This window comes from Triticum urartu, chromosome 7 (assembly GCF_003073215.2).
Source record: "Triticum urartu cultivar G1812 chromosome 7, Tu2.1, whole genome shotgun sequence".
Lineage (NCBI taxonomy): Eukaryota > Viridiplantae > Streptophyta > Magnoliopsida > Poales > Poaceae > Triticum > Triticum urartu.
This window is the reverse complement of record NC_053028.1, coordinates 715,928,114-715,953,299: the sequence shown is the minus strand read 5'-3', so window position 1 is coordinate 715,953,299 and position 25,186 is coordinate 715,928,114. Positions and strand designations below refer to the sequence as shown.

Here is a 25,186-nt window from a genome sequence, read left to right as displayed (position 1 = left end):
CATGGCTGGTGGTAGGTTTTGCTAGATGTAGTGGATAGAGGAGGCTCTGATTACCATGTAAACGAGCGGAGAACGTCGTACCTCGTTGGAGGCGACGGTTGCGTGTTATATAGGCAGGGGCATCTCCCTGATAAGCATACAAAGTTGTTGGGATTACATCTTGAGGAACAAGGAATATCTAGAGAGATAGAGAGATAAGAAGTTACAACAAGATGAACTCTATCTATCTAGCCGGGCCAGGTTCTGGCCGGTGCGCCCTATGGGCCTACTGCAATATGTTTAACACACACATTCAGCACTGAATGTGTCAGGTTGCCCTGTTGAATTGGTCTAGTGCAGACGAGCAACTGGGTTTCTACCGCACACATGTTATATTTCAGTTTCGGTGGAGGCGATCATATGGATGCCAATGAGAAAGCAGTCGAGCAGAGAAGAGAAGAGAAGAGAAGAGAAGAGAAGAGCAGAGCAGAGTGGGGAGATGGCAGTAGTACCAACACGCAGAGTGTTTAGTGCCAGTTCAAGTTCGACCGATTTGTTTTCCCTTGGATGCGTGGAAATCTGCTACTGTTGTTGTTAGATAAACCCTGAACCACCAGTGAACTAGAACGACACCAGTTTCAGCTGACTGGTGTCGCATTGACGGTTGTGCACTTTATCCTGCTGACTTCTGATGATGATCGCCTCCCTGGACAGAATTTGCATCTGGAAGCTCCATTCAGAGGAGGAGCTGAGATTTACATGGTCTCGTTTTTTGTGAACTTCAACAGTTTGTACCACATGAATTTCGTCGCAATTCTTCAGAACAAGAATTACACCATACACTGAACCGGCTAAGGGTAGAATTCAATCAGGGATTCTGTTCAGAGGGGAAGAGTTGTATATAATTTTTTTTTTGAGGGGTAGAGGGGAAGAGTTGTTGATGATGACTGAAGTAAGTGAGACGTTTTTTTTTGGAGTGAAAGTCACTGAACCGTTCTGATTTCTGAACGTTATTTTCAGATGATTCACGACAAATGGGCTTATGGGCCGTAGGCCGTGCGCAGATAATCAAGATGGGGCGGAGCCCTAGTAAAAAAGGAAAATTACGGTCCACATACGCAGCGTCACCATCGCCGTGCCCTCTCAAGTCAACTGATTCCATTGGCTTCCTCGCCGACGGCCAAATCCTAATCCTAATGGGGAGCCCGCTCGACCACTCCACCTCCGGCGAGCCAAACTCATTGCTCCCCAACATCTTATTCCAGCAGTACCCGTTGCTTGAGCTCAGCAACCTAAACAGCGTTGCTGCAGAGGAGAGATACTGTGTCTGGATCTCCTACAGCAAAGCAACCCCCTGGCCTCGGAAATCCAGCTGCTGATCCCGGGATCCGGTCGGCGGCGGCGGCAACGAAGTACTCACGGTGAGTCAATCAGTCATTCGATTGTTAAATTATTTGCCTGTCTTGCCCTACCTTAATTACCTTACGTGGAATGGAACCAATAGTTTATGATGATTTTGACGGTGTCAATCGTTTGTCCTAATTTCGATGATACCATGCATAGCACGATAGGGCTCTAAAATTGCCTGCCTGCACCAAACAATAGCATGCTGCATCTACAACACTTCAATCTACCGTAAGGTTAAACCTGGGGTAAAGTCACAAGACACAACACACGGCAATGTTTTGAATCATTTGAAATCAAAATCTCCTATCATATCTTAAAATGTTTTTGTATGTATGCGGAAAGGACATTATTAGCAGCTGGGTGTATAAAATAAATTCCTTTTTCATAATTCCAACTTAATTTCCCCATATACTATCACACTGCACATCAAGCACATTTACACACATAAAGTTGCCAAGCAGAAGGACACACACTATGGAAGCATTGGTACACACTAGAGAAGCATCACTGTCATCACGGCTGTGACGAGGCGCTACCGACAGGAGAGCTCAATGATGCAGGAGCACGGTTTGACTTATTGGACTGGGTGGGCTGCACAATTGGTTCCTAAATGTGAGGTGCCATGTGGGGTTTAACAAAATGTGAGGTGCCTAAATATTTAGTCAAGCGAGACCAACCTGCACAAAAAATTGATGCCTCGGATCCTTTTTATCCACGACCAACCCTCAAACCATGTTTAATCACTTCTTCCATCACGTTTCTGATGTCATTACCTTTATGACATCCACGGCCAAATTTCTTGGAATATTTTTTGTTTTCTATAAGTGGAAACCAGGAATGTGACTGAATTTACCGGTATTGATCCATGTGGTGTCGGCTCCTAACATTTCGGTATGGGTATTCGGTTTGTATAATGCCCTACCATGTACCAAGCCTCTTGCCTTGTGGTAATAAATGGTGTGAGTAGTAGAAACATTTACATCATGCATTATCTATGATTAATTTGTGAAAAACAATGCACATACATAGATTTTCATGAACTGAAAATACGATTTCAACTCAGGCTTATACAATACACCATGGACTTGGTGCACACACACTTAATTATGCATTACTCTTACACACTAACTGACTCTCACACTCTTACTCGTAATGTAGGATCGAGTCTTTATTTAGGCAATTTACATAAGTGGAGTGGTGACTGAGTGAAGACGATGGTATATAGTGGAAGAAATAAAGGATGCTCATAACTGACAACACGTACTAGTAACAAGCACCCACAAGTTCCTACGGGAGATGTGCATGTTATCAACATGCTCTTTAATTGTCACATGCACGCTTAACCCATCGTCGACAACATCTTCAGATGCTTGGCAATACCCATGGAACCGGAGATCGCGGTTGCCTAGAACATGGCGCAATGTTTTGATTTTCCAGAAAGACATGGGCAAAATTTTCACCTGCGTCCCTCTCACATCCATTGTCTGGAGCTTCTTCAGTTTGCCGATGGTGTCTGGCACCGTTGTCAAGCTCGAGCACCGGACACTGAGGTACTGTAGGTGCAGCATGTCCCCGATTCGAGTTGGCAGCTTCTCACCAATGTTGATGCCCTCTAGGCTGATGACGCGAAGGAATGTGGATTGCTTGAGCAACTGCCTCAAGCCTTCCTTGAACTCCTGTGGTCCTGCTGCATAGTGCCACAACAAATATCCGACATTAGCCCGGTAGCTCAGTTAATAATATGTAAAGAAGCAGTAGGTATTTCTTAACAAATGTGGCTCTAGTACCTTGTGCATCATGGGAGCTGGATTCCTTGAGCAGCTGGTTGGAGGCTTCCTTGAATTCTTGTGACCCTGCAAAGTGCCAGAAATATGATCTCCGATTAGCCCGTAATATGTAAAGAGGTGGTATTTCTTGAGAAATGTGGACAGCACGGTTGGCACCTTCGATGAGCTTGGCATCATGAGCTCCACTGGGCAGCTTGGCACCTCCCATAATGCCTTGTGCACCATGGGACAACACGGTTCTCACCTTCCAAAGCACCTTTGTTTTGTACGGCATTTTGTTGTTGTTGAGAGCTAGGCGCTTCGCGCTGACTGTGGCAGGGGCATACCCACCACCATAGTGCGTTTCCATGAGGCCAATGCGCTGTGCCTCGGACCTGAGAATCTCATAGACCTGGTCATGAATAGCTACTGATTCCACGACGTCTGCTTTCTTCTTCACCAGCTGCATAAGGCCTCGGAAGATAAACTCCTTGAGGTAGCGCTGGCCCAGCTCTTCTTGTTCCACCCCAGGCTGCTGAATTAGGAAGCCCTCCGCCGCCCAGAGGCGCACTAGTTGGCCAGCATCGATCGTGCTGCGCTCCGGGAAGCCTGCCGTGTAGAGCAAGCACGACCTGTGTTCTTTGGGGAGGTCATCGATGCTCATGGACACTATGGTCATGAGCAGGTCGTCTTGGTTGTTCTCCTTGAGGTACTTGGATGCTGCCTCCCACTTGCTGTAGTCCATTGTCCTCATGAGCTTGGCAAGAAGAACCACCGCCAGTGGTAGTCCCTTGGTTATCTTTTCAATGTCTTTACGGATCGTATCCATCATTTCTGTCTTGTAATTACTCATCCGGCGCCCCCGGAGGCCCAGGATCCTGTTGAACAACTTCTCGCTCGTATCTTTGGGTAGACAACGAAGCTCAACGATGTCATCAGCACAGGGACTGGACGTCGCTGTCAGCACAATCTTGCTACCTTCTCTGCCGGCCTTGAGCCAATTCTGTGCCTCGAGTATGGTGCTGCTCATTTGGCAATCTACCACAACCAAGTACTTCACTTGGTCTATATTCTTCCCGCTAGGTTGTAGCTTGGAGCACTCATCTTCCAGCTTTCTTTCTACTTGATCAGTGATGTTATTGGTGTCTTGTGGAAAGCTCACCCACATACATACCTCGAAATTCTTCTTAATGGTTTCATTTTTGTATGCTTTCTCTGCCAGATACCTTTTCCCGATACCACTCTCTCCAACCACATAAATCACACGGCTTTCATTTTTGACAAGGAGGAGGTCATGCAATTCCTTTTCTTCGTCCTTGCGTATTGGCACAGCCTGTTGGTTCTCCTCCAAGTCTGTGTCGTCCCTGTTTCCGACTATTATTTATTAGCTGAAGCTAGTAAACAAAAATAATCTATTGTTGTATTTAAGCAACCGATATAATCCACGTCATCTAAATTATTTCGTACGTTAGAATTTTAATTTATTGTTGAGATGTGTGCTCCAGAATATATATTTATGTATGCTATGACCTAAGATCATGATCATAGTTAAGTACAAAAGCCTGCTTGAATAGAGTAGTTTTCAGTGGTAGTCTCTACTATTAAGGGGGGATCGAACGTCGTGATGGTTTGACCACCTCGTTCGACCTAACATGCCTGCTCTGAGTATTGGTTAAGAAGATTTCCAACGCAAAATCTGGTATCACCTTGCCCCTTCTGCCCTTCATTTCTAATTTTGAAAACAATCCGAGATGTCTGTTTCCTTATCGTCTGTTTGGTTGACTTCGTGTTAGCGTGGAGAGTTAAACTACTTTATATATGACTAAGTACTCACTTCCCTGTTGGATTTCAGCTTCACGGAATGGATTATTTGTATGACAGGGACGTTACAAGTGACGGACCATAATTTTGCATGGTGATTTACTTATTAGGCAAAGCTAGAATTTTTGTTTGGTTTACTGTTAACCGCTGGGCAGTCTTGTTGTGTCCAACTTGGTGATAGCAAACTACTGCATACTTCAATAAAGACTGCCACGTCAATTTTGATGTGTGCAGAGCTCTTCTACTTCTCTTTGTTCTCAAAGAATTTTGTACTGTAGGCTGTACTACTGAATTTCAGGGTCGCAGCAGCAAGGGCGAGGTGGCCGAGTCTGGGGAATGCAGGCATAGGCAAGATGATGTGCTGCCGTTACCAGCTACACACCTATCACTGCCTCCAGTCAGATTTGGGCGACTGGCGTTTTGAAAAAATATACAAAAGATCATGCTGGGGCACGCGATGACACCTCACGCACTGACACCAAGTAAAACCTAGATCAGACGGCAAGGAGATATGACGGTAAAGAAATAGTGGAAGAGAAATGAAAGAACCCATTTAAAGATAGGTTATGTATCCTTGCGGTTGTATTGCTACAACCGAAGTTCATTTATTCGTGCCCTACTTCTATCGATCTTGCATACATGTCTGAAAACACACATGCTTGCAGTATTTTTCATTGGATTTCCTTTCTCAATCAAATCAGATGGTTCTATTTATCAGCCTATCTGACTTGCTCCTACGGAAAAAGTTGAAGGGATTGAAAAAATCAGTCATTCACAACCACCGATGAAGGATTCGCTGAAAAGTTAAGGATTAGTAGTTCTTTTTTGAAATCAATTTTCAAATAATGGATTTGGTATTATATATATGCGAGGAAGGTAATAAAAAAAATAGAAGACACTAATAATACAAAAAATTTAGTTGGTTTCAACGTTGCTATGGTTCCCTTTTAAACGGTGAGGCCCTCTCTACTTTCTTTCGCACTACCTATCCATTATAGAGTAAACAGATCACAATTAAGAGTTATACAGACATTGATGTTATTTAATTATGAAAGTTGGCTAAGTATCAGAGTATCTTTTGTATATCTCAATTTTTTTATGTAAACCACATTGTTATGATAAAAATCAAAATTCACTTGTGCTTCATCCCTCCATTGATGATGCTATCTATTTTATCTTTGTTGTTCCATGGCAACGCACGAGCATTCGACTAGTACGAATAATGTGACAATTTACAAAAATACATATTTTCATGGCATATCACACATGTTTCTCTAGTCAGATTGGAGATATTAAAACACGGGCCTGACTTGTACTCCCGTCCGGAGGTAGTAATCTGTACCGTATGATTTTATTTGTGATTATTATCTGCAGCTTGCACAACCTTTTGTGCATAAGTACCATACTCTGTAATGCTATTTACTGTAATGTTTGGTTTGCTGGTTGCCATTTACAGTGCAATCAGATAACTTGTCATCTGAACTTTCATGGCGTTGGAGACAAAGGCTAAAGTACTCAAATCTTGGGTTGTAAGTTTAAGGATGTAATTTAAATGATGTAAAAAATGACTAGCTCCACTTGGGAGACAGCGCCGGAACTATTCATTGACGTCCAGGTCCATATGGAAGGAAACATGTCGATCTGGATGATTTCAGTGGTAGAATCTGCTAGGAGGCGATCTGGATGATCTGGATGTCACGGAGGCGATCAATCTCATTGCCCACGGCAGCTAGGGCCTTCCCCTCTGTCACTGCTACCGCCTGCAGCTTGCTCAGCAGCGGACCAACAATGGCATCTGCCATCTCTCTCTCTCTCTCTCTCTCTCTCTAATGCCACTAGAGGCTATGACAACCCTCGGCTATGATTTTCTTTTGCTTAGCTAGAGGTGAACTTGAACCACACCCCGAACAGTCACTTTTATAGGGAAAATTTGAAGCAAAGGCACATCTCTTGCTTAGCAGTTCATTTATTGTACCCACCTTTCTATGGCACACTTGGACATATATTTTTTTTTCCAAAATTTACGGGTCAGACCTCATCCCAAAATGCACATCTAATATTTAAATTTCTACATTGCCGGATCTCAAGGATTGCATTTGGCACCAATTGGCTGTGTCTTACCTAATTTATATACTCTTATGTTCATTCAAAGAAGACTTGCAAGCTAGACGAGTAAAGTCATTTAATTTTGTTAACAAGGCAGCAGTTGCACTAACGACTAAGTTGATTCTTGCCAGTTCGCTGAATCTGCACCGGTGCATGTGATTAGACCGATAAGAATGGGGTGCACGCTTAGTCACTGGCAGGCCCACCGGCATAAACAACTGAAAACACACTCGCTCACTGTTCATATTAGTAGATGTTTTGAGCTGAGTTGCTGCTATATTATCGGGCTTGATCCGAGTGTATTGGTGAATTGTATGCATCATCAAAGTAGACTTTGTTGAGTTTAGACACTTGAGAGCTGATCATATCCAGCTGGATATGACTGATGGCAAATACTAAAACGAAGCCACCATGTGCATCATTGAAAGTAGACTTTGTTTTGCGTGACGCAATCTCGGTCTACATATATGAAATAGTAGCTATAAGAAGTCTTGACTTCGATCAGGGTCCTAATGATGAAACTAATGTATTTGATCAGCAGATTGATCGAGTCTATGTACACGTTAACCGTATGTGAACCAATTCTCGAATTAGCTAAATCATGTATTTACAGCTAAAAGTCAACTAAGTAACAACTGATTACTGCAATGGAAATGAAACTACCACATCAAACGGAACCAGGCTGAAGGATAGGAGTTTTTCTGTACAGCTCGTATGTTTCATGTTTGCCATCTGAACACATCTTAGTAAGCAGTAGCCTAGCATGGTATTAGTATGGATTGAACAGTCATATCTTGGCACATGAAAAGGAGGTAACCACCGACGGGGAGTTGAAAAACAACCATTGCAGACCATGAGCTATCAGCCAGCTCTCCAACAACTGGCCGATCAATTGTTAACTGTTAAACAAGACCTAGCTCTGAGAAGACTAGTAATTCATTTAGGTCTGAACGTGATACACACAACTTGGCTAGGCTAGCTTAACAGACTTGACGAGATGATGGAGGTCCCGATTAAAACTCACTGCACATGCAACCAAAGATCTCGATTATTGGACGGTGTCACATGGGGTTGGTTTGTCTCACTGATTGAGATTATTTGGCATTTTCACTTCTCCATGACAAGGCTCATCTTCCTTCTCTCTCAAGGAAAGATCTTGATTGTAGATAAAAAAAAAACTAATACCGCTGGTTGGCACTAGTTAATTAGTAGCTACGATTTCGTCCAAGTTGTAGCAATCTCGATCTCGATCGCATCCAAAGCAATCCATTCCAATCTCAGAATATCGACATATATATATTGATAGAAAAACTTCCGACACCCAAAATACATATAGCTTAAGAGAATGGAGAGCGGTGGATAATTATTTTGCATGTTATTGGTTGCATGCGTCTTGAGATGCACCAGGTGGTAAAATAGTACTATACTTCATCTATTTATCTATAACTAATAACTAATAATAAATGGGTTATTGCTTCTAGTGGTACGTCATCGAAATTGCCTCTAAAGTTGCAAAATATTACCCATCGATGCCAGCTATAAATGATTAAAAAAATGTTTCACACAAGGGAATCACCGCCTGGGCCGGCCCATGCTGTAGGAGCCTTCTATATAGCCAGCTGTGCGTTGTGAGAAGACACAGCGCGCCGTTTGAGCTGGTCCATGTCCGGGCCGCCTGTTTTTCAAATTTCGTTTTTTTGTTTTATTTTTGTTTTTCGTCTTCTCTTTTCTACTTTAACTAATTTGGGACTTCAAAAAATCTCCAGAAAATTCTAACAAATGCAATTTTTAAATAAAATGTTTAATATTTCATAAATGTTTGTGGATTCAAAAAATGCTTGCAGTTTTTAAAAAATGTTAGAAATTTTGAAAATAAATGTTCGGAAACTAAAAAATGTTGATGATTTTTTTAAAGAAGTTCGTGTACTAAAGAAGTTCGTGTATTAAAAATGTTAATGAAATTGAACAAATTTTCATAGATTAAAAAATGATAATTAATTAAAAAATATCCTAAAAAATTCAAAAACTGTTTGAGACCTACGAAGTAGTTTATTGATTCATAAAATGTTCGCTGATTCAAAAAATTATCGTGCATTCTAAAAAATATTCGTTATATAAAAAAAGTCTCTCATGTTTTTCTGAGGAAGACCATCATGGCTAGATTTATTAAAATCCAAAGAGCATTACATCGTCCACAAGCTTAGGGACCAGACAATCCGGAGGTTTCTGGTGATCAATCAGTAGTCCATACCAAAAAATGTTCGTTATATCAAAAAGTTCTCTCATGTTTCTGGTAATCAATCCGCGGTCCATTTTTTAAGTCTGATTTTCGCTTTTTCCAGGAAACTTCCTGATGTTTCTGATAATCAATCTACATGCCAGTTTTAAGTAGATTTTTGCTTTTGCAGGAAACCCTAATATTTGGGTTAATCTATCCGCAGCACATATCTAATAATGTTTTAAATATATTTTAAACCCTGACTCTATATTTAACATTTTATATATGGGATTTGATTAGAAAAATGAGTAGAATCTGAATAGTCTATTCTTTTACATGTTAACCGTTTTAATATTTCCGTGTATCATAGGAAAAAAGGATACTGAAAAAGAAAAAAAAATCCTAGAAAAAGAATCAGGATGTAGAGCAGTACATTAGCGATAGGAAGCCACATGGGAATATCTATGTTTGGACCAGCCCATATTGCAGAACACTTCTGCATTCTCCCTATGTTGAAACTTGCATAAATTATTGGATACTAATTGACGAGAGCAACTAACTGAAGGTTACCCCTCGCCGGTGACCTCTAGGTCTTTTTTGTTGCCCTTTGAGCATGCCAACTGGTGCGTCTATCCGCCACCACATCTCACATGTTGTTTTATGCATTTTTCTAATATATATACCTCCAAATTGTTTATGTTGTGTTATGCATTTTATAGATTTTTTCTATTTTTTAGATTTTTGGGTCCCGTCTTGTTTTCTCTAAGTTTCGGAGAAAAATATTACAACCTTTTTTTGCGCAAAAATAAAATTTGTGCTTCCACGAGAAGCACAGATTAGCTTTTCGTAAAGGCACCGATTTGCTTCCGTGAGAAGCATCCTCTGTCTCTCAAAAATAAAATTCCATGATTTTTTTTGCTTTCACTAGAAAAACATATTTGCTTTTCATGGAGGCACAAATTTGATTTCACGAGGAGCACAACGATGACCTGTTTAATAGCTTATCCCAGGAAGCCCATCAGGTATTATCATGCGCCACGTGGCCCACCATGTCCTCCTCCTCCCCGTCCAGTCCAGTCCGCCGGAACGGAGCTGATGGGCCTCAAAGCCGCCGTCTTCCTCTCCGTCCCCGCCGCCGTCAGGCCGCTACCTACTACACTCCGCCGCCATCACCTCTCCCCCTCCTCCTCCAGGAGCAGCAGGGCGGCCGCCACCCGGATTTCAGCAGCGGTGATGGCCACCGCGGTGCAGCCAGCGGTGGTGGTGGGCGGTGGCCGGGTGGGCCAGGCGTTGCTCTCCATGGGCCCGCCCGCCGGCGGCGACCTCCTCCTCAGCCGCGGCGAGGCGCTCCCGCCCGCCGCGCCCGCGGGGCCCATCCTCGTTTGCACCCGTAACGATGACCTCGACGGCGTGCTCGACGCCACCCCCAAATCACGGTGGCAAGGTGCCTTCGCTCGTCACTACCCCATCTAAATCGCTTGCTCGTTGATGCTGCTGCGAGCTGAGCTAACAATGAAGAAGCTAGCAGATCTCGTCTTCTTCCAGAACGGGATGCTGGACCCGTGGCTGGAGAGCAAGGGCCTCGCCGGAGCAAACCAGGTGCTCGCCTACTTCGTCGTCTCCAAGCTCGGCGAGCCCCCCGTCGACGGCATCACCGACACCAACCCCGAGGGGCTCACCGCCGCCTTCGGCAACTGGGCCCCCGCCGTCGCCGCCCGGCTGCAGAAGCAAATGCTGGAGAAGCTCATCTGGATTTCAGCCTTGATGCTCGTTGGAGCTCGGCATCCGGGGGCCACGGTTGGCACGGTCGAGAAAGAATACCGAGCTGAGGTAATTTCCTCCTGGCTGGTCTCTCATGAAAGATGACTTGGATCTGTCAGAGTTACGAGCTATTTTGTTCCATTAGTTGCTGAAGAACAGTTAAGGAGTACAGGTTTTTAGATATCTCTGTTACCTTTCTGAATTTTTTACACATCAGGTCATGCCTTCATTCAGTTTACTTCAGCAATTAAATTTCGTATTTAATGCCACAGGATTGAGCTTTAGTGCTTGACAACATATCTGTCCAAGAACAACAGCAGTTACTCTTTGTTCAACACATAATCTGTCCATGTTTTTCCTTTTGCAGGTATCCAGCCTCATAGCTGAACTAGCATCTGCCACAGCTGCGGAGCGGGGCCTTTCTTTCGACGAAGGCATGGAAGAGAGGCTCTGCGCCTACTACAGAGCCGTGGCACACTTCCCAACTGCTGTGAAAGAGGCAAGTCCTACCACTTCCCCAATCTATACGATGGAACCTGCACTTGTACTACATTGTCTTCAAAATTAGTAACATGTAAGCATTTCGACATATAACAGTTCAAGTGGAGGAACGGTTGGTTCTACTCGCTCACTGAAAAGGCCCTCGCGGAAGGGAAGCCTGATCCATGCCCGCTCCACACAGCTTGGCTCAAGGAGATCAAGGTCATATAGATAGAAAGTTTTCATTTCATGCGCACGTGGCACGATTCCTGTATTGGGTTAAAATCCTGGAGCAATTTTTGAAGTTTTTAAAGTTGATGTTATGTATAGTCCATAGAGTATGTCTATTGAAAATAACCTTATGTATGTGAAAGGCAAGTGTTGTGTAATTTACTATATTATTGGCAGCAAGCTTTTATGCGGTGGAGAAAACAACTGACAGTGTTGCTTCATGGATTGGAGACAGACTATATGTCTTGAGTTTCTGTAAACTGAAGATTCTGCAAGCATGATGGCAGTGAGTCCTGTATGTCTATGACATGTTTTTTGGCACTACTGAACTGTAGCAGCTATTAGCATTTAGCGCATTCTGGAATATGTCGTCCTAATGTGTCTGCTGTTGCTGTTTAGAGAAGAACAGAGCTGACAGTACATCTAGAGTGTTTGTGACAGTTCAAATGAGCATGGTGTGCTGCATGCTAAATAACAGAGTGATTGACAGGAGGAGCAGGGTGTGCCATTTAGTAGATGAGGACGGCATCAGGGCGAGGGATATACTGTCAAGCACTTGTTGGCCTGCAGATCTTCTAAGCCTGGAGTTAAATTGACAAGTGCTCCTGTATTTGAGTTTGTTCAAAACCCATTGTTCACTTTGTATGTTTTATCATGTTGATTCTATCTTTCATCAGACTCAGGGGAGGAAGACAAGGAACACAAAGCAGAGGTAGGAGATCAGATCATCCTCACTGCATAATTTGGTATTCTTTTTGCCACTGCATTTTCAGTTTCACTCTTGGTAGTTGTTACTACTATCAGCAAGATGTTCTTGAAGTGTTGTGGTTCCCCAAAGCATGTCAAAGCTTGTTGTTTCATTCTCGAAATAAAAAGGTGGTTGCTTTGATATCTCACTGATATCACTGGAAATCAATACAGCTATTAGCAATGTGGTAAGCAAAACGTTAACTCTTTAATGCTTGAACTAGCTTGCATGTTTTGCACAATCAATTAAACTGTTGTGCTGTATTACATGAAATAGAAATACCTTGTATGTTGAACCGAGGTGCATGATTGTATGCCTGATCTGATATAGTATTAAACCCAAATTAACCGTACCTGCGTATTCTCACGCACGCGCATATACTAGATGTATCGTTCATGGTTCGTTCCCCTACCCCTCTTGCTAAATGGATAGCTCATGGCTTTCGCAAAAAAAAAAAAGGATAGCTCATGGTTCTGTGTAGCAGAGTATGTTTAGTTTTTCCCCCTCTATATATACCTTTTTTGGCTGGCGGATAAGCAACATAACTCAAACATGATGCCTTCATGTGCTGGTACATGGTTGTCTTTTGTGGGCCTAGTTCTTCACTGTTATAAGTGAAACTCGCTTCATGGGTCCATGGTTGAACTTTATCTTGAAGCAGCAGGCAAGTTTAGCTCAAAGAAATGCCATTCTTGGAATAAGCTTAGTTGCCCTTGCATCCATGTTGTGGTGTAGTGTTTAAAATCTTCACTTTGTCTTTTCAAGCTCACCAAATGCTTGGAAATTAAGTGATTACTTAAATATATCAAACATATCTTATTAATACCAAATTTTGATATGGATCATGTAATGGTGCATCTTGTGTGAAGAAAAAAAAATATCAAGGTCAACCATCACTTTGCCTTCAAACTTGACTCTCGTTTCGAAACCACATTTCTTCCTCGAAGATAGTCCGATTTCTAAGCGGTGTATGTCACAACTTTTGCGAAACTTTTACCACAAGCTCTATGGATCATATGATGATGTTGAGCCAAGTTTTATGATTATTTTACTTTGTTTGAATATTTAGACATCAGTAAAACTCACGAATACCATCAAAATGTACTGGAGGGGCAGCAATGAAGGTGATGATAAATACAGAAGTTGCGGTCAATAAGGTAGGGATCATCAAAACACCATGTTTGGGGAAGATTCTTGAGACCCTTACGTTCGGAATTCATTTATTTTTCTTTTGTATGGTATACACATAAACTCAAGAATACAAGTATGTTTCTTCAGCCCAAAAGTTACCACTTTTTCATGCAGTTGCAGTTTAAATTTGAATTATATTCACTAAATGTCTAAAAGTGTTTTAATGGATTAATATGGCAAACGACAATCAAACAGTAGCTTGGCTTGCCTACGGGGAGCCGGTAGTGGGTTGGTCACACAGATGGCGCAGACATACATGTTTTCTCAACTTTTGTTCGTATTTTGAAAAAAATGCTAAATACATATATTACAAAGACATAATTTTTTAACTGTTCAGCACACGTTTAAAATATGTTCATGCAGTGTAAAAAATGTTCGCTAAACATTTAGAAAAGGTTTCTAACAATAAAAAGATGTACACGGCATATAAAAACTGTTCACATGTTTCAAAAAAGTGTGTGTGACATTTTTGAAAAAAATGTTATATTGTGTAATTGAAAAAAACATATTGTACCATTCATAAAAATGTACGCTTCATTTTGGGAAAATTACGTGCTTCCAAAATATGTTCGTGATACTTTAGGAAAAGCTCATAAAGTTCAAAAAAGATATGCATCCCTGAAAAAAAGTTTCAACATGTTTTTTTATAAAATGTTTAATGCGTATTTGAATAATTACAAAAACATATATTTGAAAATGATAAATTTCTGCAAAATGATTTAGATAAATGCAAAAAAGGTACACTGTGTATGCAAAATGCTTTACAAAATATATTTAATTTTTTGAATAATGTATTAAAAATGTCAAACATGCATAGAACATGTTTCGCATGTATACAAAAAAATATACAGTATGTATTATAAAATTAGACCTGTGTTGTAAAAAAAGAAAGCCAGAAGAGACTGGCGAGAGAAACAAAGAAAGCAAAGAAAACATGTGAAGAAAAATAGAAAACATAATGAAAAAGGAAAATGTTAAACGAAAAAAAGCGAAGTAAGTGAAAAACTTATTCAAATAGTGAACAACTGATAAGGAAAATCATGGGGGAAAAACTCGCGCGACAGCTATAGTACTTGCCAGGTTGGGTACGGAGTTAAGAAGTCTGGCAATGGGCGATAGATAAATACCTCCTCCATGTATGTTTTTTTTAGGTCCACCTCCCTTTTTTGAGCAATTTGAGGTTTCCCACCTGTGTAAGTTTGACAGATAAACAAGCTTGCATGCCTGCAGGTCGACTCTAGAGGATCCCCGGGTACCGAGCTCGAATTCGCCCTATAGTGAGTCGTATTACAATTCACTGGCCGTCGTTTTCGGCTCCCCGCGCTCACTCTCCATCCACGGCGTCTATTTCTCGCATTAAGCGAGAGAGGAAACTCTCGCGTCGAGAGGTACAGTGTCGGGCCAGCCCTCAGTTAAAGATAAAGGAAAGGGAAAAGGGGTGGACGAGGAATCGATCCCTGGAGTTTGTATTTATTAAAGGGGCTGCGATGTACTTGAAGAGAGGCAAGCGATTTTCTCTGTTTTCTTTTAATTTTTCTCCATTTGTTTATTCAGTTTTTCCATTTTATTTTTCCATTGGTTTTCATGTTTTTTTCCTGTTTTTTCCTTTTTTTGACAAGGTTTTCTTCATTTTTTTGGTTTACCTTTTCCTTCTTCGTTTTTTGTTTGATTTTCCTTTTTCATCACTATTTTTTGTTTTTTCTTATGTTTGCTTTTGTTTTCACCCTACATTTTCATATATGTCAAATATTCTTTTAATAAGTGATCAACATTTTTAATATACACGTTCAGCATTGTTCGAATACTTATTCAATATTTTTCAAATACTTGTTCAACATTTTCACAAATAATTGTTCAATATTTTTTGAATACTAATTCAACATTTTTCAAATACTCGTGTGACAATTTTAAACTTATTCGACATTTTCAAATAGTCGTTCAATATTTTTTAATACTTATTCAGCATTTTTCAAATATTTGTTGAATATTTTTTCAATGTGTTTTGGAGGTTGTTTTTTTGTAATATACACATTTAGAATATTTAAAATTATAAAGAAATGTACAAAAATAAAGAAAAAACAAGAACATAAAACAGAAAAAAAAAACAAAAAACAGGCCTGTGCCTCCCTTGCGACTGGGCCGGCCCATTTGGGCTCCCCCGGACGCGAGGTGTCCCATGTGCTCGCTTAAAGCGAGAAATAGGGGTTCCCTCTCCATCGGCTTTCGTCGTTAAATAAATGGAAAAAAGAACTGCATCATCGGCTTCGTCACCTCCGGCCAAATCCCCTTCCACCAGCGATTGTTAAATTCTTTTATCTGTTGATTCGATGCATTAGGCGCAGTTAATTTCGGTGATCTATACAGAGGTTAGGCGTGTGGAATTGCAGAATTACTTTGTCCTAATTTTGATGATACCAACGCAAAAGAGTAGGGTTGGGGCGCTAAAGTTCCAAACGCTGCTGCACCCACCATTGCTACCAAGCTGTAACCAACCATAGACCAGCTTCGTGGCCGACAGATGCTCCTGGCTCAGTGAATTGTATTAGTTCCTGCCTGCCCCAAGGTTACCAATAAACTAGCCCTAGTAGCTTTCAGATCTCAAGGCAAAGTTCACTACATTTCTCACCAACTAGCTGCCTCACCTACTGATTATACAATAGCTGCCTACCTAATTTCGATGTAAATTGTTTTGTATTCAAACAAGGCTTGCTAGTCGTTCTTGTTAACAATGCAGCAGCTGCATCAACCACTAATTCGTTTGCCCTGTATGTTTGATGGACCTAATTAATCACACCTTGCCAGTTCATTGAATCTGCACTTGATTCGATGGGTAAGATAAGAACGAGCCGCGAGCCTAGTCACCGGCCGGCTTAAACGACACAAAACACATACCCATGCCCTGGCACACCTTACAAAGTCTATAAGAATATTGTACTCCCTGTGATGGCGAATACTACTCCCTCCTTTCTGGTTTATATGGCTTATTTCAATTTTTTCATTTATCTAATTTAAAGGGCTCATCTTCATCTTCTTTTAAGATTTCGAGGTGCATTAAATCTTTGGATGCAAGAATTAAAAATGAACTCACCAATGCATTTATGCTACTACTCATCTAGTGGCCAAATATGCATGCACTGCAATTGATCTCAATTAATGCATCAATTTAGTTTGGGTAGTTTTGTAAAGTACGAGATACACTCCTCCACTCATCATGTGCCTTGGTTGATGAGATTATAGATTTGAGTCCTATAAATCAAAAATGAGGGAGTAAAATCAAGCTAACACGCATCATCAAAGTAGACTTGGTTTTGCGTGCATAATCCCCTTCGTGTCGATCCATATGTAAGAAGTACTCTCTTCGTCTGGTTTATTAGGCCTTTAAGCAAAGTAACCGCGTCTCATTTTTTTAAGGCCCCTGAACATTCGTAATAAATTTCCCTCGTTTCTCTCCGCTCCACGAGCGATGGATTGGTTAGGAAGCTGTATCATTAGCTGCATGCACTATGCAATAACTGGTAGACGTGGGCGTGATTGGCCAGTGAAAAAGTAAAGCAGTCACCGGCTGCATGCAGTAGCTAAGAGCAAGTACAATAAAGTGAAGTAGTTGGAGGAAAGAGAGGAGGAGAGAGAAGAGAATCGGCTCTTGCTTAGTAGCCAGCTGCAACCGGAGACCAAATACACTTTCTGAGGATGTAAGGTGGGCCAACTATTGATAAACTAGTACATATTTAAAACGTATTATTGTACATGCCGGCTAAGAGATTGGCTATATATGACATGCCAACTTTTTATAGCCGGCCGTTGGCTGTATTATTAACCATGCTCTAAGAGCTGGTCTGGTTGGCCATTGGCATGCTCCGAACATTGAGTTCTTAAATCACGCGCCATCAACATTGTATTTTTCCCTTAGTACCTGAACTTTTGTCAATAGGTCTAATAAACCCGGACGAAGAAAGTAGTGTACAAAGTTTTCACATCGATCGAGGTCCTAATTAAGAAAGTAGCTCGTATGTTTAGTGAGCCGATCGATGGAGCCTAGCTACTACCTCCATCTAGGTGAATAAGTCATTTGCGTAGTTCTAGGTCATCAATTTGAGCAATTAAATATGTGTTATATGTCATGAAAAGTATATCACTAGATTTCTACACGGATGTAGTTTTTAAATATATATTTTTTGTCACGTATAATACATATTTAGATAGTTAAATCATTGACCTAGAACTACGCGAATGACTTATTCACCGAGACGGAGGTAGTACGATTCTTTTGTGGAGCTATTCTGAGATTAACTAAACCATGGATTTAAAGCTGAAAGTAACTACCCTAATGAATTATATGAGCCGATCGATGAAGCTATACTGAATTAATTTGCTGTGAATGTGGCCAATAGCTAGCGCCATCATTAGAGCATGGTTAATAGTATAGCTAGCTGATGGCTATATGGAGACGCTATGTCATCTATAGTCATCTTCTACACTCACTCATATAATAAGGCGGGCTATAAGGTTGGCTGTAAAATTAGCACTTTTTCTAAGCTACTCTCTTTCTTTGCATTTATGTATTTGCCTAGAAGTTAGCATATAGCTAGGTTCTTGCATGAGAGCCCATCCCCATCTATTTTTTCATCTCTCTTTCCTTCACGTAGACAAAAATGCCATATAAAAGGGCTATAAGTTCACTATTTTACTTGCTCTTAGGAAACTAAGTTGGCTTTTGTGTAGAGCTGTCAGCAAGGTCTGAACGCAGCATGTCCTTTTCTGGTTGCAGATGTGCACTGTAGAGCTTCGCACAGTTAAGATTTGTGATCCTCTTATCTGCTATGTGAGGTGTAATATAGCTAGAAACGACGTCCCAGACTGTAAACATTACAAGATATCAACTATAGATATATACTTGGGAGTATAAACCTTATTCTCTTTGTGGATTGATTACGATCGCATATGTCTTCATTTTCAAAAAGCTTGATGTGCAACCACAACTGTAAGTTGTTTTTCAGATAATGGGCACTTTTATTGAACTTAAAATGTAGCAACAAATAGATACAATCATGATGAGCAACACCGGGGCTCTGCATATCTAGGATGCACACAACAGCCAAAACACGAACTATCTGTCAAAAGAAAAGAGAAAACCAACGTATCGGCAATCCTTTATGACATACACTATGTCGTTGAGGGAAGTCATTTATGGCATGTGGCCATTGAAGTACACACGGTCTGTTGCCATTTTCCCTTCCACAAACGATTTTTTTACATTTTTAGGGTGTGATTGTTAAATACTTTACCTTTCGACGGCTACATTATGAGCAAGTAATCTTTAATCTTACATATTTGGCGTTTCGATTCAGAGGGTACATAATTCCTTTGTATTTTTTGTCTTCATAGATATCAACGCAGAGAGTGGTGTAGGGCCCTCAAATTGCACGCTAGCTTTGTGCCGACAGATGGTCTTGGATGAATAATACTCCCTTTAGTCCTTTTTAGTCTGCATATAAGTTTTGTCCAAAGTCAAATTATCTTTACTTTGACCAAACTTATAGAAAAATGTATCAACATTCACAATGCCAAATCAATATTGTTAGATTTGTTATGAAAGGTAGTTTCATCTATATATATATTTGGTACTGTAGATGTTGATATTTTTCAAGATAAATTTGGTCAAAATTTGCAATGTTTGACTCGACATAAATCTAATACGTGAAGTAAGAAAGACCGGACATGAGTACAAGTTCCTGCCTGCCCCCAAGGCAATAAACTAGAACTAGTAGCTGACAGATCTCAAGCATTGCATCTCTCACCAACTAGACCTAATTATGATTTAAATTCCTATGTATTCAAACAAGACTTGCGAGCTACAGGAGCAAGTCCTTCTTGTGAACAAGGCATCAGGTGCATCAACCACTAATCAATTTCTCCTGTACCTAGCTAGCTAGCTAGCTAGACAAAACGTCAGAAATCGAGGGACTTAATTAATCCTTGCCAGTTCATTAAATCTACTCGCAACAAGACTGTTGCCAGCTGGCTGGTTCTTTCTGCCGGCGTGGTTGTCCTTGAAAGAGATATATAAAATACAAGTGTACTCCAGTATATGTATGTCGTTTGTCCTATTTATTGTCGTATCTTTCATAGGATCCATGTGGACGTATGGCACAAATCTTTGTTTTAGATTTTCTAGAGCATCAAGTTGAGCAATACGTACTACGTACTTTCTTGTATGGAGCGGTTGAACATTACTTTAAGCACCCTTTCCCATGGTGCAGAGAGCTTTCTCAATCAATTGTATTTCTTAAAACCTTTTTCATGAAACAACCATATGCATAAACGATAGAAAGTAACCAAAGACGTGACTGCGCATCACCTAATTCCAGCGTTATCAAAAGTCGATTGTATGACATACGTGAGATAGTTCAGTCATCCTAAGAAATTATGAGATATTGTTAAAATGTAGACTTCACAAACCTAACATTACCATCAATTAATTACTCATACAGGAGACACACAGCTAATGGCTTGGGTCAATCCATATGTCGTGTCCTGATACCCTTTTCTATCATACAAGTCATTCTCGGTGAATAAAATGCCCAAAGCTGTTGAATGTGGACGTGATTGAACACCTAATTCCAACGTTATCTAAATTGATTGTATGGCTTATGTGAGATAGCTCAGTCATCCTAAGAAATTATGAGATATTGTTACAATGCAGACTTCACAAACCTAATCTTACCATCAGTTAATTACTCATACAAGAGACAATGACCTAATGGCTCGGATCAATGGATATGTCGTGTCTTAATACCCTCTTCTATCATCCAATTCATTGTCGTGAATGAAATACCCAAAGTTGTTGAATGTGAATGCGACTGGACGCCTAATAACATTGTTATCAAAGGTTGATTCTATTTCCGTATAATTCATAAAGTCATGGTATTTGTTAATATTTGCCTTTAATCGATTATGGATTTTAATTCCCTCACCTCCTGTTAACAAGTAACTATGTCCTAATTCAGAAGTTAGACTGGCCAGATCTATGACGTGAGATAGATTAGTGGTAAGAAATTATGAGATATTGTTAGAACGTAGACTCCACAAACCTAATCTTCACAATTTAATACTTGTAGGAGAGACAAACAACTGATGGCTTGGACAATTATATGTCTCACCTTAATATCCTTTTGTAACATCCAAGTCATTGTTGCATTGTGACCTTTTTGGCTCTTAGTCCACACCAGTTTGTTCCCTTTGCAGCGCATACATACGGTAGATAGGACATACCCACCAGCTTGCATGCATCTGCCCAATAGAAACTCTAAACATTCCAAAGGCTAGGCCCTGGTCTATATATGTACTAATATGTGAGCTTAATTTATGAGAGCCTAAAGTGCTACATTTATCAACTTCCGGTCCCAAGCAACAAAGGAAAGAATGTACCTAATGTGCATTATATCTGCTTTGTTCTATTTGTTGTCATCGTCTCTATGAGCGCACTGATTCTTCCATGTCAACTCTTACAAACCTTTATTTTCTTGAGCAGCAAGTTGAACAATACTTGTCTTTCACAGAAAAGTTGAAAAATACTTTAATCACCATACTCTCCCATACTGCAGAGAGAGCTCAACCATTGAGATTTCTTAATCTTTTTTCGGGCGTACAACCATGCATCAGAGAGTGTAAAATAACCAAAGCTATTGAATGTGAAAGCGATTGGATGCCTACTGGTACTATAGTACAACTTTATCAAAAGTGACCCATCCATGTACTATTTTTCAATGATCAATTAAATATTCCCATTAATGATCATGGGGTTCAATTTCGAGTAATTACGAGCTAATTTAAAAGTTGTGAGATGAGCTGAATCTATCAAACAAGACTGGCAAAATCTATCTCATGTGTGAGCACTAGTAGAAAAAGGGTCAAACGTGAAGCACATTAGTGCCGGTTTGAATTTGAGCCGGCACTAATGTGTACATTAGTGCCGGTTCCAACGGCTAGCTGGGCCGCTCTCATTAGTACCGGTTCGTGGTGAACCTTTAGCACCGGTTCATGCTACGAACCGGTACTAATGAGAGTGGTGGCAGGATGTTGTCAATCTGGGGCCCCTCCAGCACCTTTAGTACCGGTTCGTGGCGAACCTTTAGCACCGGTTCATGCCACGAACCGGTACTAATGAGAGTGGTGGCAGGATGTTGTCAATCTGGGGCCCCTCCAGCACCTTTAGTACCGGTTCGTGTCACGAACCGGTACTAAAGGTCGTCCTACATAAACCCTTCGTCCACCCGTCGAGCTCGCTCTGTTCTTCCCCTTTCCCCTCCCTCTCTGTTCTTCCCCTCTTCATCTCGAGCTCATCACACATTTTGCCCAAAATTTGTCAAGATTTGAAGGTTCCCATCGATTCAAATGATCACAAAGGTTAGCAACTTTGTCCTTTCATCTCTCATTGCTAGATTAGCTCTTGCAATGCTTTATATAGTGTTTAATTTGTGAGTTTAGTAATTTGGGAGGAATTATATGTGCTAGTATTTGATTTATATGCAATTTGAGGTCAAAAATAACACTTAGTTTGCATATGTAGGTGTGGTTTACTTAGTGCCTTCAAAATCTCCGCCGTAACCACCGTCGATCGCCCGCACCGTCCCGTCGCCGGCACCACCTTGTGGTGAGCCTCTTGTTCATGAAATTTTATATAAAAATTGATGTTTGTGTGATTTGGATATATAGTTACTCGTATAATTATCTTACCCGTACGTTGTTTGTTATACATAGTGCCATGGTTTTGATATCCGTCCCCGTCGGCCCTCGTCCTTGTTATGATTCGGATGTGGTATATATATTCTCTTTTAAAACTAGTTGCATTTCGTGTTTATGACAAATTATGTCCATCAAGTTGACATAGATATTTTTTCTAGGAGGTATGTGAACCGGAAATTCCAACCGACCCTATTGTCGAGAGGTTAAATTTAGTTGAAAGAGAAAACGAGTACTTGAAAAAAAAATTGAAAAGAATTGAGGGGGAGAAGATGGAATTGGAGTTGCATGTTGCCGATGTCGTCGATGATCACAAGATCAAGATGGAGAAAATGCGCTTGAAGATTAGAAAGATTAGAAAATATGCCATCGATAGTGAGGCTTGGTATCATTATGCTGTTGGATCAATTGTTACCTTACTTGCGATCTTGATCGCATTTGTTGTTGCATTTAAATGCTTTAGCTAGAGAGTTATTTGTTTGTTGCATTTAAGTGTTGTATGAACTTTATGTATGAACTTGTATTAAGTTGGTGTTTTTGGTGCTGTGTATTGAAGATGAGCCGACAATGGATGTACGATAACCGATGCTCTCCCGAGTTCATTAATGGCGTGCAAATTTTTCTGCTTGCGGCTGAGGCAAACAAGCGGGCGGATGGTTTTATGCCTTGTCCATGTGTTGTCTGTAAGAATGATCAAAATTACTCCAAGTCAAGAATCATTCACGTCCACCTGTTTAAGTCTGGTTTCGTGCCCCACTATAATGTTTGGACCAAGCACGGAGAAAGAGGGGTTATGATGGAAGACAATGAAGAAGAAGAGGACGACGACAGCTATCCTGGCCATGGGTTCCCTGAATATGATGATACAACAATGGGGGAAGAAGCTGAGCCGGTAATGCGGGAAGAAGCTGAGCCGACAATGCGAGAAGAAGCTGAAGAAGAGGCATCAGATGAGCCCGTTGATGATCTAGGTCGGGCCATTGCCGATGCAAAGAGAAACTGCGCAAGTGATTTGGAGAAGAAGAAGTTGCAGCGCAGAGGATCACAAAAAATTGTTGTACCCGAATTGCGTAGGTGACAAGAAAAAGCTGGGCACCACACTGGAATTGCTGCAATGGAAGGCAGAGAATGGTGTATCTGACAAGGGATTTGGAAAGTTGCTGGTAATGATAAAGGATATGCTTCCAAAGGACAATGAATTGCCTGAGAGTATGTACGAAGCAAAGAAAGTTGTCTGCCCTCTAGGGTTAGAGGTGCAGAAGATACATGCATGCCCTAATGATTGCATCCTCTACCGCGGTGAGTACGAGGATTTGAACGCTTGCCTGGTATGCGGTGCATTGCGCTATAAGATCAGCCGCGATGACCCTGGTGATGTCGAGGGCGAGCGCCCCAGGAAGAAGATTCCTGCCAAGGTGATGTGGTATGCTCCTATAATACCACGGTTGAAACGTTTGTTCCAAAACAAAGAGCATGCCAAGGCGATGCGATGGCACAGACAAGACCGTAAGAAAGACGGAAAGTTGAGAGTACCCGCTGATGGGTCGCAGTGGAGAAAAATCGAAAGAAAGTACGGAAGGAGTTTGCAGATGATGCAAGGAGCGTATGGTTTGGTCTAAGCGCAGATGGCATTAATCCTTTTGGGGAGCAGAGCAGCAACCATAGCACCTGGCCTGTGACTCTATGTTTGTATAACCTTCCTCCTTGGTTATGCATGAAGCGGAAGTTCATTATGATGCCAGTGCTCATCCAAGGCCCTAAGCAACCCGGCAACGACATTGATGTGTACCTAAGGCCATTAGTTGAAGAACTCTTACAACTGTGGAATGGAACAGGTGTACGTGCGTGGGATGAGCACATGGGGGAAGAATTTGACCTAAAGGCGTTGCTGTTCATGACCATCAATGATTGGCCTGCTCTCAGTAACCTTTCAGGACAGACAAACAAGGGATACCGCGCATGCACGCACTGTTTGGACGATACCAACAGTATATATTTGGCTAATTGTAAGAAGAATGTGTACCTGAGACATCGTCGATTTCTTCCGAGCAGGCATCCCGTAAGAAAGAAAGGCAAGCATTTCAAAGGTGAGGCGGATCACCGGACGAAGCCTCGCCACCGTACTGGTGCTGATGTACATGATATGGTCAAGGATTTGAAGGTGGTCTTTGGAAAGGGTCCTGGTGGACAACCTGTTCCGAATGACGCTAACGGACGCGCACCCATGTGGAAGAAGAAATCTATATTTTGGGACCTGCCCTATTGGAAAGACCTAGAGGTCCGCTCCGCAATTGACGTGATGCACGTGACGAAGAATCTTTGTGTGACCCTGCTTGGCTTCTTGGGCGTGTATGGGAAGACAACAGATACACCTGAGGCACGGGAGGACCAGCAACGTATGCACGGAAAAGACGGCATACATCAGGGTCATGCAAGCTACGCTCTTACCAAAGAAGAGAAGGAAATCTTCTTTGAATGCCTGCTTAGTATTAAGGTACCGTCTGGCTTCTCGTCGAATATAAAGGGAATAATAAACATGGCAGAGAAAAAGTTCCAGAACCTAAAGTCTCATGACTGCCACGTGATTATGACGCAACTGCTTTCGGTTGCATTGAGGGGGCTTCTACCGGAAAACGTTCGATTAGCCATTGTGAAGCTATGTGCATTTCTCAATGCAATCTCTCAGAAGGTAATCGATCCAGAAATCATACCAAGGTTAGAGAATGATTTGGTGCA

General features: G+C 41.3%; 2 protein-coding genes across 6 annotated transcripts; one reads left to right on the top strand and one right to left on the bottom strand.

Moving 5' to 3' along the window:
• Window positions 1-600: 600 nt before the first annotated feature.
• Window positions 601-6,775, bottom strand: LOC125519621 (probable disease resistance RPP8-like protein 2). Its single transcript, XM_048684365.1, has 6 exons — window positions 6,673-6,775; window positions 3,330-4,526; window positions 3,174-3,239; window positions 2,651-3,073; window positions 1,087-1,284; window positions 601-821 (listed from the first exon to the last, which is right to left on the bottom strand). Exons 1-6 carry the CDS (start codon window positions 6,773-6,775, stop codon window positions 601-603), a joined length of 2,208 nt encoding a protein of 735 aa, XP_048540322.1.
• Window positions 6,776-10,316: 3,541 nt separating this feature from the next.
• On the top strand, window positions 10,317-12,535 carry LOC125524925. Of its 5 annotated transcripts, none has more exons than XM_048689951.1 (6): window positions 10,320-10,741; window positions 10,826-11,127; window positions 11,426-11,557; window positions 11,656-11,760; window positions 11,947-12,055; window positions 12,169-12,535. In XM_048689951.1, the coding sequence occupies exons 1-5, from the start codon at window positions 10,393-10,395 to the stop codon at window positions 12,016-12,018; spliced, it is 960 nt and encodes a 319-aa protein (XP_048545908.1). In that variant the 5' UTR covers window positions 10,320-10,392; the 3' UTR covers window positions 12,019-12,055; window positions 12,169-12,535. The 5 variants fall into 5 exon arrangements, 4 of the variants coding, with proteins under 4 accessions (XP_048545909.1, XP_048545908.1, XP_048545907.1 ...); XM_048689950.1 differs by having other exon boundaries at window positions 11,947-12,064; XM_048689952.1 differs by having other exon boundaries at window positions 10,317-10,741; window positions 11,947-12,535.
• The last annotated feature ends 12,651 nt before the right edge of the window (window positions 12,536-25,186 follow it).

Bases quoted from the DNA above. Each gene is read 5' to 3' on its own strand.
- LOC125519621 (XM_048684365.1), bottom strand. From the start codon at position 6,775: ATGGCAGATGCCATTGTTGGTCCGCTGCTGAGCAAGCTGCAGGCGGTA. The intron at 1,285-2,650 runs GTACGTGTTGTC...TCTCCTCTGCAG, and splicing joins CTTGTGGGTGCTTGTTACTA to CAACGCTGTTTAGGTTGCTG. The intron at 822-1,086 runs GTAATTTTCCTT...TAGCCGGTTCAG, and splicing joins TGACGCTGCGTATGTGGACC to TGTATGGTGTAATTCTTGTT.
- LOC125524925 (XM_048689952.1), top strand. From the start codon at position 10,393: ATGGGCCTCAAAGCCGCCGTCTTCCTCTCCGTCCCCGCCGCCGTCAGG. The intron at 10,742-10,825 runs GTGCCTTCGCTC...AGAAGCTAGCAG, and splicing joins CCCCAAATCACGGTGGCAAG to ATCTCGTCTTCTTCCAGAAC. The intron at 11,761-11,946 runs GTCATATAGATA...TATTATTGGCAG, and splicing joins CTTGGCTCAAGGAGATCAAG to CAAGCTTTTATGCGGTGGAG.